At 35.4% G+C, this 14,275-nt stretch overlaps 1 protein-coding gene across 2 annotated transcripts in view; it reads left to right on the top strand.

Moving 5' to 3' along the window:
• LOC114245948 (uncharacterized) overlaps window positions 1–14,275 on the top strand; it is a 94,519-nt gene that overhangs the window by 67,004 nt on the left and 13,240 nt on the right. For both annotated transcript variants that reach the window (XM_028178278.2, XM_028178279.2), the window contains one exon: window positions 13,650–13,776. In XM_028178278.2, coding sequence (XP_028034079.2) covers window positions 13,650–13,776 — 127 coding nt within the window. The remainder of the gene's footprint in view (window positions 1–13,649; window positions 13,777–14,275) is intronic.

The following is a 14,275-nucleotide window of genomic DNA, read 5'->3' as shown; positions in this document are numbered from 1 at the left end:
AAGAGATACAAACTGAAAACCCAAAGATAAAGTATTCAGTACTTATTACGTTTGATATAAGGATCTAAACATAGATATAGGAATAGGTTGGTCACGGCAAACGTGACGCACATATATCTAAGAAATCTCCTAATTCTGTACCCCATTTCTTTACATTGACCAAAGTTGCATCTTTTGTAATAACGGTTTCTTGTGTTTTAAAAAACTGACCGACCAATAAGTCAACGGAAATGAATAACCGAATAATCTAAAAAGCGTTATAAAATTATATTAATTAAGACGAATTGTTCTCAATTTATTTTCATTCTTAAAATTATGCTAAATACAAGTCACAACGAATGTCGTCATATGTGGATAATCATTGTATTTGTAGTTTCATTCGATTCCACTTTGTAAAGTTTTTTTCAAAATTGTTTTCTTTAGTTTTTATTTTGTTGAACTTGTCGTTTTGTTATAATTTGTCGGCTCTAAGTAGATTACAAAAAAAGTAGGCTACTATTTTTATTATCCTACTCATATTATAAACGCGAAAGTTTGTAAGAACGTATGGATGTCGGTTTGTCACTCTTTCACGCAAAAACTACTGAATGGATTTTGAATTTTTTTTTAATTTTACAGTAATATAGCTTACAAATCAAAATAACACATAGGCTATAATTTATAAAGATATTTATAATGTGAATTACTCACAATATAACGATAAATGTCAAGTAAGTAGGAAAAAATTCCATCTGACAGTTATTCTGGCATGCGTCGCAAAAACTATTGGAGTTACACGCATATAATGTAAAATGGAAATATTTATCTTAAATAGTCCCACAAAAAAATCCGCGACTGTATATATCTATCTTTTATGTGTAAGGTATTATTGCCAAAATAGTGAACCATGAATATAACAAGAGGAGAGATTAGAATTTTTTATTTCGTTACATTCTTTTTTTCTTGTTTTTGTTACTGTCAAGACTAGATTTGTATAAAAGGAAATTCAATAAGATCGTTAATAAATTACAATTCCCGAAGCGAAGCGAGGGCGGGTCGCTAGTTTTCAATAATAGAATATTCATATTTTAAAGTTAGTATGACAGAATTGCACAATGTATTAAATAAATGAGCGTTAGTGAGGTCGGAGTGCACAAATGAATCAATCTTTCATTGAGAATTTTGACAATACATCTTTTATTCAACACTACAAGGTCGAAAGTAACATTGAAAAAAAATGCTTTCATGTCTTTTCTACCATTCTATTACTGACGCAAATTAACAAAAACCTTAATAATTTCGTATTTAAGTCTCAATTCGGTACGAAACTCTATTGGTATATTTTATAAAATTAATTTAGTCGTTCGTACTAGTACAGATCACATTTATGATTTTATAGTAAATAACTTGTTTTTTTCTGAGATATATTAAATAAAAATAAATTTTAGCCGGTCTACCATCAGGAGTAGAACTTAACAAGTAACTATTAACAGAGCTATTACCTAAAGTGATCCCAACATAAACATATCCCAAGGGTGATATGAGTCAGATGTGGCATGCAAAAAAATGATTAAGGCAAATAATTCTTAAGCTTCGATAATTTGAAACGGCAGTTAGCCAAAAGCACTTTGGACTCTTGCTATCTCGCCCCTTCTTTCTCAATTAGAAAGGGATGTTTGTTAAGTAGTTGACCACGTGGTATAAGTTGGGTAGCGTGGGAGAATGCCTCCAGGGTTTAGTGAATGTATGCAATTTGTGAATTTTGTGTTGTGCGAATTCTGGTACGAGAATTACGATAACTGATTCTAACCAGTCCTGGTTGTACAGACTCTAGAGGACTTGCATTTAAACAAACCCAGCTACAACTCTTGCTAGTCATTATGTGACTTTATCTGTTTATGCACTATGCGTTTCGCGCACTGTTTATCCGATTTAGTTAGAATTTTGCAGTCATCTTTGGCATGTCTCTCGAGATTTATGGCAATCCATGTAAATTTTATTATTGATGGTAGGGCTCTCGATACGCACTACTATCCTGACTATTAAATACTATCCTGATTATTAATTCCGCGAAGCAGTAATGCGTTGTTCCGCTTTGAATGGCTGGACAGCAAAGAATTTACTTAAGGGAACGTTCAGATATGTCGATGGTTCTGGCGTAGCAACATCAAGACGGGTGTGGGAATTAATTTGAACAAGTGGATACAATATAAAAAAGACACACCGAGGCGTAGCTGAGTTTTAGTGGTCGAAAAAAAAAATTTCAACAGTAGAATCTAGGCTCACCTTTTTTGCAAATGAACCAATTCTCGCCCACTGCCATTACGTCATTAACGTTAGGTTTCTTTAAATTACACATCTGTCACACATATACATAGTTGTATAAAGTTATGCAAATTCGCATTTTTGCATTGACGTAGGCGTTATTTGATCGCTTACATTCCATTCTTAGATTGAGGGATTGTATCTATATAGTTTTCTGGCAATCTTATTTCGACGTCCGATTTATTATAGCTTCTGACGGATATTGTACTTAATAAAGTAGACCGCATGGATCGGTATCATTATGGAACTTGTCTGATTATTGGATGAAAAACTGGAACATGAAACGATTAAGCTAGCTAGGTTTTTGCAGTTTTACGACCTGACATGCCTCGGCAACGACTGGCCTATGAATCCCAAATCAGGGTAGGTATTAAAGACTCCCATGACATGAATGAATCCCTTTTTAAACACAGAAATGAAAACCACATTTATTAGCTTGAAATAGAAATCAAATATCACCGTATTCTAGTTCTAATTACGTTACGTTTTCTAAGATTTCACGTTTGCAAAGGAAAATTATCTGATTCAGTTTGATTTCACAATCGTTCGGCCGATGCTGGACCGGCCTGGATCTTGGTAACTCACTGTAATTACGATACGTTTCGTAATGTTTATATATTTACTTATCGTTTCCGTGCATCTATATAGTTAATTACATGGGGCAGAACGACGAATTCATTCGCCTCTAGATTATTGGACTTTTCTTGAAATTAGACGCACTAGAGGTCCCGCAGTAGTCGAAATTCGACTATAATTAATTGGAATTGTAAGTTTGTACACTATTATGATTGTATTTTATACTTCTATAATCACAAATTTCGCCAAGACTACACTATAAAAATATTAACAAAGACAAACAATTTTTAATCTATTCTCAATTTGACCACAGACGTCAAGAACAAAAGTTTGACAATAAATAGTATGTATGCGGGTGTGCGTCAAATACATGGTGTGTATAATGTTTTCTTTATTGATTTAATGTAACTTTATAACTTTATAATATAACATTATTTTAATTTTTTTTTAGCATTGTGCACTTCTTCTCTATATTCTCTATAAGTGTGGAAAATTTCATACTCCTCTGTCCGCGCAATTTTCGTAAAAAGGGATACAAAGTTTTTGTTTCACGTATTAATATATAGATAAGGATGGAACAATTTCCTGGAACGCAAGCCTGCACGGGTCGGTATTGTTTAGAGCAATTCTAAACATGCAGTTTGTATGACTGTTTTTTTAATTTTGAAAAAGAATAATAATTGTGACAACACCATCATTGTAAGTCAATCAAAAATTCAGGTCGTACGTGCACGTGTTGTAACTACATTAAAATAAAATAAAAATAACCTTCTATCTGAATATATCTAATTATTGAAGCGACCAGTACAAATTACAGTCCACGCTCTACACAGGTATTATCTTGAATAGTTCTGCCGCGAAGTTGTCATGCGTTCGAATATTAAAGGATAGACCAAACGAGGTATAATGCGCTTGTGTCATCAACCTCTTATCTTCAGGTGATGTTAATGACCACCGATAACCACTAATACCGGATAGTCGTGACCTTGTTCACCTATAAATAAATACGTTTAGGTTTGAAGGGTGGGGCAGCTGTTGTAATTATACTGAAACCTTAGAACTCATATCTGAAGGTGGCAGCATTTACGTTGTAGAAGTTTATGGGCTCCGGTAACCACTTAACACCAGGTAGTCTGTGAGCTCGTCCACCCATCTATACAATAAATAAAAATATTTATATATTTTTCGGTTCTTGGTAAAAAAAATAATATAAATAAATCTAAATAATAATATATATATATATATATATATATATATTTATAATAATTATAAATCTCATTAGAAATGTTTTTAGACCCAATTTCACGTTTATTTTTTAATTTAATAAGCTACTTATTGTTTGTTAATAAATAATCCGATTCGGGGCCAAACAGTTTCTTAATGTTTCTACGATTTCAACCCACAAAATGAAATATTTTTTCTCTTCCTATTAAGGATGTGTGTGAACAGAAACGGATCGATTCTAGATGAATAATAATATAAATTTAAATTTTGAAATCAATTATTACCGTCTTTATTTATTTTTATCAATATTTTCGTGGGTTTCTCAGCACATTTAAAAATACACGGATTTCTCACTAGTAAGGTGAGTTACAAAGGTACCGCACCACGTCTGTGAACCGGGTATCCACAAGTCATCGTATTTTTAGATACTAGATCTACTAGGTAACTAATAGGTCAAATATTAGGTAGAACTTAATCGGATCGAATTATCTACAATTACGCTTGTCATCACTAATATGTGGTGCATAAAATGGAAGAATAGTTGGCCTATAACAGTTATATACCAGTATTAAAAAGTTAAATAAATAATTAAAAGTCTATTACGACGTATCAGTAAATAATCAGTTCTTCAACAAGATTTATTTCTTTTAGTGATGTCATAAGAACTGTATTACGTACCGCTTATGAAGCGGACACATCTGATAAGCAAACGGAACTGGTATGCATTTTGTTGACAAGTGTATCTACATAATGGAGGTGCGAGTTGACCTCGTACTTTCAATTCAAAATCATATCGGGAGATATTAAATTTAGTCGTTCGAGATTATTTCGAAGTTTTTGTTGTAACCCGCTACTACACACACACATAACACACCAAAACAGATTCAGAACAATGACACAAGATGGATGCCTTGTACATATACACTTTATTTTTATTAACCACTTAACGCTTTATTAACCACTTATCACCAGGTTCGCCTTTAGCTCGCTCTGGTAAACGGTGGTCTATGCAATAAAAAATGCATCGATAAATTTATTCATATTATTTGATACCAATACACAGCATCGTATAATAAAAATGAAATGGACGGAGGAAAAGATCGTGGCTGCTCCAGAATCCTTGCAGTTTCGCCAGGATGGATTGCTAAGCTTAAAAGCTCAGCCAAGAGGGTCCCCGTCAGGTTCTTCCTTAAACAAGGCTAGAAAACAGCCTAGTACTAAGACCTACTTTATATATATATGCTTCACCTTTGCTTACACCATTTCCAAGTCTATCCGTTCCTGTGTTCCTCAAATAGACTGTATAATCTAAAAAGACGTAACTGCGTGTTTAATCTAGTGATGTTATATAATTTTCAATCAAACTATGAATTATTTCATTCCTGCTTTCGAGATTAGATCTGTGAGTGACAATACGTTTTACTAAGATTGTTAATAAAGTAAGTTGACTAATAGTTTATGTAATAACATATCTTGTAGCTCAAGTGCTACTTAGCAACTTTTAATTTATTTAAATTTTTAAATAAATTATTCGGATCTTTATTTATTTTTATCAATATTTTAGGAGGTGTCTCAGAACATTTAAAAATATTTAATACATTGATTTTTCATTAGCGAGATGATCGACAAAGGTACCTCACCGCGTCTGTACCCACAAGTCATCGTACCGCACCACGTCTGTGAACCGGGTATCCACAAGTCATCGTATTTTTAAATACTAAATCTACTAGGTAACTAATAGGTCAAATATTAGGTAGAACTTAATCGGATCGAATTATCTACAATCACGCTTATCATCACTAATATGTGGTGGATAAAATGGAAGAATAACAGCCTTTAACAATAAAAATACGTGTCCAAATACAACAGTGTTGAAGTTATTAACACAAGAGAGTCACTCTCAGAGCACAAGAACTTTATTGCTTTACTCGTTGTCTATTTGTTTAGAATTGAATAGCATCGCTTCACAGTCAAGCTAACTAGGGACAGGTGAATACCGGTTGCGGACTTCGATTCCGGGTGGTAACTGATACGAAAAGTACTACATGTTCACGGTATAAGTTACGAACGACTATGAAATTTTGAATATTTCACTGTCAACTAACATTATTTTACTAGTATTACATAGTAGTTCTATTTTCCCAATTGAAAAGGCAAAGTTATCATACCATGCAGCCTAATAATTTATATGCATTTGTTTTATTGCTGTCTAAAGGCAAAAGGTCTTCGGACTTAATGGGTCTGTGACCATAGAGCACTAAACGAAGGTGACGTCATCTTGTTAATTCGCGCGCAGAATATGACACGGTTATGATAGCGACTTGTAGTGACACGTTTTTCTCAAACTTTCCGGTTTCGTTCACATGAATAGGACAATTAGATGGATTAATTGGTAAGCAATTGAATTAAATTGAAAGCAAAAGTTTGCTTAGACTCGTATGGGTATGCAAATGGGTAAACACTAGCTAACCCGGCAAACGTTGTTTTGCCATATAAATTATTTCTTGGAAAAGGAAGGAAGGAACCTAGGTTTTGGCGTTGTGCCAAGCTGATTTGTGAATCTAAACCACCCAGGGTGCCACCTAAATGCATATATATATATATTTATTCGATAGAAGTGGTACAGTGACAGCTAAAAGAAACCGAAATAATAACCGCGAAAAAAGTGTATTATGTTGGACACAATTCAAGTTGCAAAAATAATAATTTTAGCCACTTTATACATCTACATCCATAGATAAACTTGGTAATAAACTTTATACTACAAATACCTTAGACTGATAATAATTATCTTAACTTTATTCTATATCTAACTATATCTCGCGTTTATTATTTTCATTTTATTATTTTTTAATGTTCTGATTACCTCAGCTAAATTTACTATAATTCTTTTTTAAAAACATAGTTTGTACTATATTAAATTTTCGACGAATAACACTTTAGTGTTCAGTGAGACAACGAAAACTGTAAAGCATCAGAAATAATAAACGGGATATTAAACCATAAAAGTAGGTAGTTATAATGATATTTATAATAATAATAATAAAAAGCCTTTTATTTCATACAAATGACATAAAAACAAAAATTAACGCAATGTGATCTTTGCCATTAAATAACTTTTTTTTATAGCTTAGATGGGTGGACGAGCTCACAGCTCACCTGGTGTTAAGTGGTTACTGAAGCCCATAGAGATCTACAACGTAAATGCGCCACCCACTTTGAGATATAAGTTCTAAGGTCTCAGTATAGTTACAACTATATAAGTATATCGTCTCAGTATAGTAACGAATAAAAATGTTTGTTGAATAATATTAGGTACTATTTCCCACTTGCTAGAACCCCTCCTCAGGTAAAAAAACCTCCAAGGATAGCGAATCTTCTCTAAATTGGGCAATTTTAACCCAGTTTGTAGTTGTTACTTCTTTATATCTTCTTCCCATCTAGTATATGGTCTTCCCCTCTTTCTTTTTCCTAGGGGGCCCTTCCATATTGTTACTTTTTTGTCCATCTCTGGTCCTGAGGGCTTGCTACATGTCCAGCCCATTTCCATTTTAAAATTAAGGCTTGAACTAATACTAACTTGTTTTTGCTAATTTCTCTGATTTTTTGTAGATAGATTTTCGGACTTTCTGTTGATGATCTGATTTCTGAATGTTACAAGACCCGCGAAATCCGAATTTTTTTTAGCCTTAGTATGCAGGCGATCGTAGGGCCCACCTGATGGGGAGCAGTCACTGTCGTTCATGAATGCGCAATGCGAGTCGCCTATCGCGAAAAATATTATACTAAAATATTTTATTAATCTTATTTTAAATTACAAGCAGCATGAATTATAATTATATTTTTACAATGAACACACATTATATTTTTCACAGGCGCTTTCTTCCGAATCTACGAAAACATTTTAAAAGTTATTGCTAGTTTGTCTATTATAAGCCCAATAAAACTTGATAATTTTAGTTTTAAATTATTTATTCTTTAAGAAGTTACTAAATGGCTTAGAAAGTCGTTGGAGCTAAATTTTTTTACTTCACAACAAACACGCTTCAACTTATGTCTTGATTACGTAGAAAACAAGTCTAGCGTTCGTCTGTCACCGGGGGACTGCCGCATTGACCCACAGACCGTATTCAGTTATAAAACTTGCTTCAGAACATTATAAAATTACACACATAGCTGTAAAACAGCCTGAAAATACAAACTTAACTATTTTATATTAGACTGATGGGAGATGTCTTGAAAGAAATCGCTACACATGCTTTTGACGTGACAACGGCTTATAATTCGATGGAGCCTGCACGCACGAAAAAACATGACTCATGCGGCGTTACCTCGCTCTGAGGCGTACATGTTTTCCTCAAGTATGAAGTTCAGTGAAAACTGAATGTGGTGTCAATTTTTTATAGCAACGATAATTGCGATAATTGAAAAATGAAACCATTCTATCATTATTTTCTTTTGACGTTGTCACATTCAACTATCGTCAGTAAACCGACTTTACAGACAACCGATTTTTTAATAAAAACAGACAACATAAGTTATACACTCCGTATTTGAACTGTTCCCGAAAATAGACTGGTGATTCGGAATCTTGTCACGATAACAATAACAAAAAATGACATACGAAATTTTCAATAATGTATCGCATGGAATGTAAGATCGATTAAATGTCAGGTGACGCGCGGAATGTATGGACGTGAGCACTAACTTTTTTTCCCAATATACTCGTATTACATATTTGCCGTATAGTATACAGAGAGTAGTTTTTTAAATATTTTTTATTTCTATATCGTTTTTAAGGGTAAGTTTGGGGCATTGAAAGTTTTGAAGGCTCATTTAGTGTAGAGTTATGCACCGGCACTAAGTTTCTACCGGGATCTTTACAATGGATCGTGATTCCGATCCGGGGGTAGATTCAGCGAGCACTGCTCTTGCTAGGGCTAGTGTTAACAAGTTCTGTCAGGTTCAGCCCGTGAGCTCACCCACCCGTCCGCGCTTATTTGGATTAATAATCCCTCGAGACCACTAACGACTAGGGTTTTTTTTTATTTTTTTGTTAGTGCTCTTGTAGGCAGACGAGTGTAGCGGGCTTAGTTTAGACAGTCTGTGTCGAGTCGTCGCACAATAAACAGGTTGCAAACTGTCGTGTCTTATTAATAATTATCACCACATAATACCACACACGCTCTATATAAGCATAGACTCCACATTGGTGACCCCAACGCCATACGGCCCACCTGATGGTGAGTGGCTGCCGTCGCCTATGGACTTCAGCAATGGCAGTGGCAGATCCAATTCGCTGCCTACCTGGTAGAAAGAAAAAACAAAATATAGATCGTAAAAAAATAACAACTCTTCAAAATGCCGAAACACGTGACGGAAAGTCTATTGTAATTTGATCTTTCCTTAATCATCCATAAAGAGCAGCAGACTTGGGTCTTTGAGTTTTTTGTACACGCCAAGATATTGGAGTTGCAGACTTCATATCGTTTGTTTCGATTTATGCAAGTTTTTCTCAGTTTTAGGATAGTTCACAACTGATTTCAAAGCGAAGCTATGTGAACAGAAATAAAGCTCTGTTCCACAACTCTGATCCATACATCGAGTCATACTTTCGTGAATTTCACAATACGTAAACAAAACTTTTAATCCTACATTTTGTCAGTTTTTTTTTGGATCTAGTCATGTAATTGCCAAACTTTTTCCTCTGGCGTTGGAGCTATTGGATGGTACATGCAATTAACCCACCGAACATCGTCGCTTTTGTACCACAGCATCCAACCTCCATATGAAATGTAGCTTGGAAAGATGAAGAACGGAAAGCAAGAGCTTGCGCAAATTAAAGTTACAATTCGTCGGCTAACTAACAGCTTTTTAAAGACGTAATTGTCAACACAACTATTTACTTCCGAGGATCTTGACTGATGAACTTCGATCAGAATCTCTGCCACCTGAAACTATTGATTCCCAATCTTCCGTGTTCTGTATTAATTATCCTGACTTGATTCTCTGTCTTATTTCTATCTAGATTGGTAACCACGGGCTTACCATTTCCAACGAAGGTTATCGTGCTGACGGCCGGTCGAACATCGCTTAACCTAACAATACACAAACCACGGATAATATCACTGCAATCGCGCTTCAAGTAATGGATTGTAGCCTTTAGGACATTTCATTCCGCTTGATTGATTCGTTGGCACATGTTAAACGAGAGGTTTTTCTGGAAACTTCGTATTTGGCGACGTAATTAATTTGGATGACTTTCATTTAGAATTCTTGATCACACGAAACGCATTCATTTATGTTGAAAGTATAAAACGGCACGTGCTTCGCGTCTTTAAAATTGTTTTATAAGGCACTGCTTAATACTACGACTTCTGTTTATTAATTCTGTTTGCTTTTTACATGGCTGCTTTGTTATTGAAGATCTGCTTTTGTTCGATAAGGAATTTAAAAATGTCAAATTGATCCGAATGATTTTTTAATGCAAAAAATAATAATATTGTACTGACTAAACATATTTACGATTGAATTATACATACATATGTATACATTGATTTCGTTTAAACGTATTTAAGATATAAACACTCACTGTCATATGATATGATACAGTAATAGTAAAATATGTTTTCATACACAAACATTGATGAATTATCTACTAAGAACAGATAGTTAGTTAAAAGAGATGTAACAATTGGCGTTCAGAGCTGATTTAGAATAAGGTTTTATTTATATTGTACTGAATTGAAGCTACATGTGGGTGGACTTCCGCATTTGTAATTTTTTTATTCGAAATCGTTTATCGCTTAGAGATGTAATGCTTTTACACAAATAGAATCGGATTGTGTTTCAAAAAGTATTGGGAAAATTGTGGATTTTGTAACTGATTGTACCGAACCATATCTTTTTAAATTCAGAAAACGTCTTTATAGCCTTTTGGAATGTCGGTAAAGAATCCCTCGGTGCCTTCTTTAAAATTCCCACCCAGCTCAATGTATACCCACGAGTACCTCACGTGAAGGATATACTCAATCAATGCAGCTGACACATAAATCTCATGTTTTTTTTTATATTTTTTTATTGCTTGGATGGTTGGATGAGCTCACAGCCCACCTGGTGTTAAGTGGGTACCGGAGCCCATAGACATCTACAACGTAAATACGCCACCCACCTTGAGATATAAGTTCTAAGGTCTCGGTGTAGTTACAACGGCTGCCGTTGTAACCCTTCAAACCGAAACGCATTACTACTTCACGGTAAAAATAGCAGGGCGGTAGTACCTACCCGTGCGGACTCACAGGAGGTCCTACCAGTAATCTATCTTAGCTATTAATAAATACAAATCTCTTGATCATCAAATATTAATTCCTTATCGAACTATTAATAAACGAATCGTCCCATTCATTTCAAAGATAAGTCACTAGTACCGTTTCATTTGACATTTGCAACGTGACATTTCGTTGCGTCGGTTGCGTATGAAATGTCAAATCCGTGCGGTACCGTCAGATAAACGAGACGAGCGGCACATTAACTAAATAAACCGTAATGGTCCAAAAAAAATTATTCAGATTCGATTGTCGTTCAATGAGTCAATGTAGAGTTATTAGGTTTTTATGGTAACTTTTTTTTCCCTGCCTAATCGTTGGTAGCCTAAGGCGCTATTCCAATTCCGCGCGGATCGGCTGGTAAGCTCGCATGCTCAACCTGAGAGAATCGCTAACATTAGCCCTTAGCCCTAGCAAGAGCAGTGCTTCGCTGAATCTACTATTGGATCGGAATCGCGATCCGCTAAGAAGATCCGGCGAGAGACTATATGTGGTTATGCTAACGTTACGGGAGTGTATTAAGTGAAGTTTTTTCTCTTAATCAACGTTCAATGTGTCACTTCAACAACAATCTTCTGTCTTCGATGACCCCCGCTTCGGTGAAGGTGATCCAACATAGACCTCGTGCCCCCTAGGCGCGTTTATCTCATAGGAGGGTCGGCCCCCGGCCAAAAAAAAGTAGATGTTAAAAATAGGAACCTCTTTATCACCAATTTCGGTAGGCAGCGGCTTGGTTCTGCCCCTCGCATTGCTGAAGTCCATGGGCGACGGTAGTCATCAGGTGGCCCGTATGGCCGTCTGTCTGCCTAAAAGGGCAATAGAAAAAAATCAGATGAATTCCATTGCAATGCATCATAAAGAATAACAATATTACATGTAAATAATAAACTATACCATACTATTAATTTAACGGCCAAACTACTGGTGGTAGGGCCAGTAGGACCTCTTGGGAGTTCGCACAGGTAGGTAGCACCACCCTGCCTATTTCTGTCGTGAAGCAGTAATAATCAATTTTTTTTATTGCTAGATGGGTAGACGAGCTTACAGCCCACCTGGTGTTAAGTGGTTACTGGAGCCCATAGACATTTACGACGTAAATGCGCCACCCACATATAGTTACATAATAATAATAATACAAATACATACGTTTCGGTTTGAAAGGTGGGTCAGCCGTTGTAACTATACTGAGACCTCAGAACTTCATATCTCAAGATGGGTGGCGGCATTTACGTTGTAGATGTCTATGGGCTCCGGTAACCACTTCGCACCAGGTGGGCCGTGCGCTCGTCCACAAATGTAAAAAAATAAAGTTGCCTGAAAATTTCTATTACAACTACTCTACTGACTTTGCTAACATTCCTTTTCTTACCAGCTATTACAATTTCCGAATCCCATTTTCTCAAGAAACACTTGCGTGCTATTTTAAAAATGCAAACTATTATAATTAAATACTAAAACACACTTATCTTAATCTTATTAACTCTCACTACGTGCTTAGTCCATCTTGTTTTGCAATGAAGTAGTGCATAACTGGTTTTCTAGTTCAAAGAATAGTACTTTCCCTTAAATATTTAGAGCATTTGTATTCATTTGTTTAGAGGGAAAACTAGCAACGATACTGTATTGAAGAAGATTATGTATACGAAATCTACAAAAGTATATATGACTGAGCATCCTGACTATTCTTGCAGTAAGGCCACCCTGCATTACGGTTTGAAGAGCGGGGTTGCTGCTAAGCAATAAAATTCGACTGTTCCGGTCACATCTTAATACTGTTAGGCGCTGGGGTTCGTGATAAATAAAAATCCCACCAGTGTACAATTTAAAACTGTATTAACACTTAGAACACTCATAGAACACTTTACACTTCGTAATTCACTTCTTCCGCTTCGCTTCAAGTGATCCGTTCGCTGTTTCGCTTCGAGTAGATTCGATTACTGACTTCGTGACATCCCTGCAACGCTTTTACAGTCGATACAACATCTCTAGAATTATCGAGAACATTCCTCAGAAGTCGAGTATTTTTGATATGCGTACCCGTCATTTAGACAATAGATGGCGTTGTACATCTCGAGTCATCTCGACTTTACTAATTCTTTTGATATTCGATGATAGATGGTCGTCTATTAATTATTTGTAGATATAAGTCCTGTTTCCAATTTTACAGTTTGTTTTTAAAAGAAACGTATTTAATTGAAAATCGTATACTTTTTGTTACAGGGCAAGTCAGTTATCCGTCCGATAGCGTTCAAGCCGCTGGGCGGGCGTCTCTCTGCGGGCGGAGAGCGATATGGATCCACTCCGGTGCTCGCTACAAGGCCACCGTCGCATATGACTCTGTACGGAAGTAAGTTAATTAATTCATACACAAAATATTAATAGCTACTATAATTATAATTATAATATTATTTATAATTCAATATCTACCTATATATACATATATAAAAATGAATTGCTGTTCGTTAGTCTCGCTAAAACTCGAGAACGGCTGGACCGATTTGGCTAATTTTGGTCTTGAATTATTTGCGGAAGTCCAGAGAAGGTTTAAAAGGTAAATAAATATGAAAATGCTCCGAATTAAAAAAAAATACCAATTTTGTTTTTCCTTTAGTGTGTCCCCAGTCGGACGAATTCCTTTTGATTGTTTTAAGTTTATTTTATACAAAAGCTTAGGTCTTTTATTTATCGATTGAGGCACTACGAAGTTTGCCGGGTCAGCTAGTATATTAATATATTATGATTTCTATTTCAATTTCTGCCGTGAAGCAGTAATGGGGGCAGCCCTCATACTGTTACACCTGGGACCTTAGAACCACTTAGCATCAGGTGGGCAGTAAGCTCGTGCA

This window comes from Bombyx mandarina, chromosome 23, assembly GCF_030267445.1.
Source record: "Bombyx mandarina strain Sakado chromosome 23, ASM3026744v2".
Taxonomy (NCBI): Eukaryota; Metazoa; Arthropoda; class Insecta; order Lepidoptera; family Bombycidae; genus Bombyx; species Bombyx mandarina.
The sequence above is the reverse complement of the archived record's forward strand: the minus strand, read 5'-3'. Positions and strand labels throughout refer to the sequence as shown.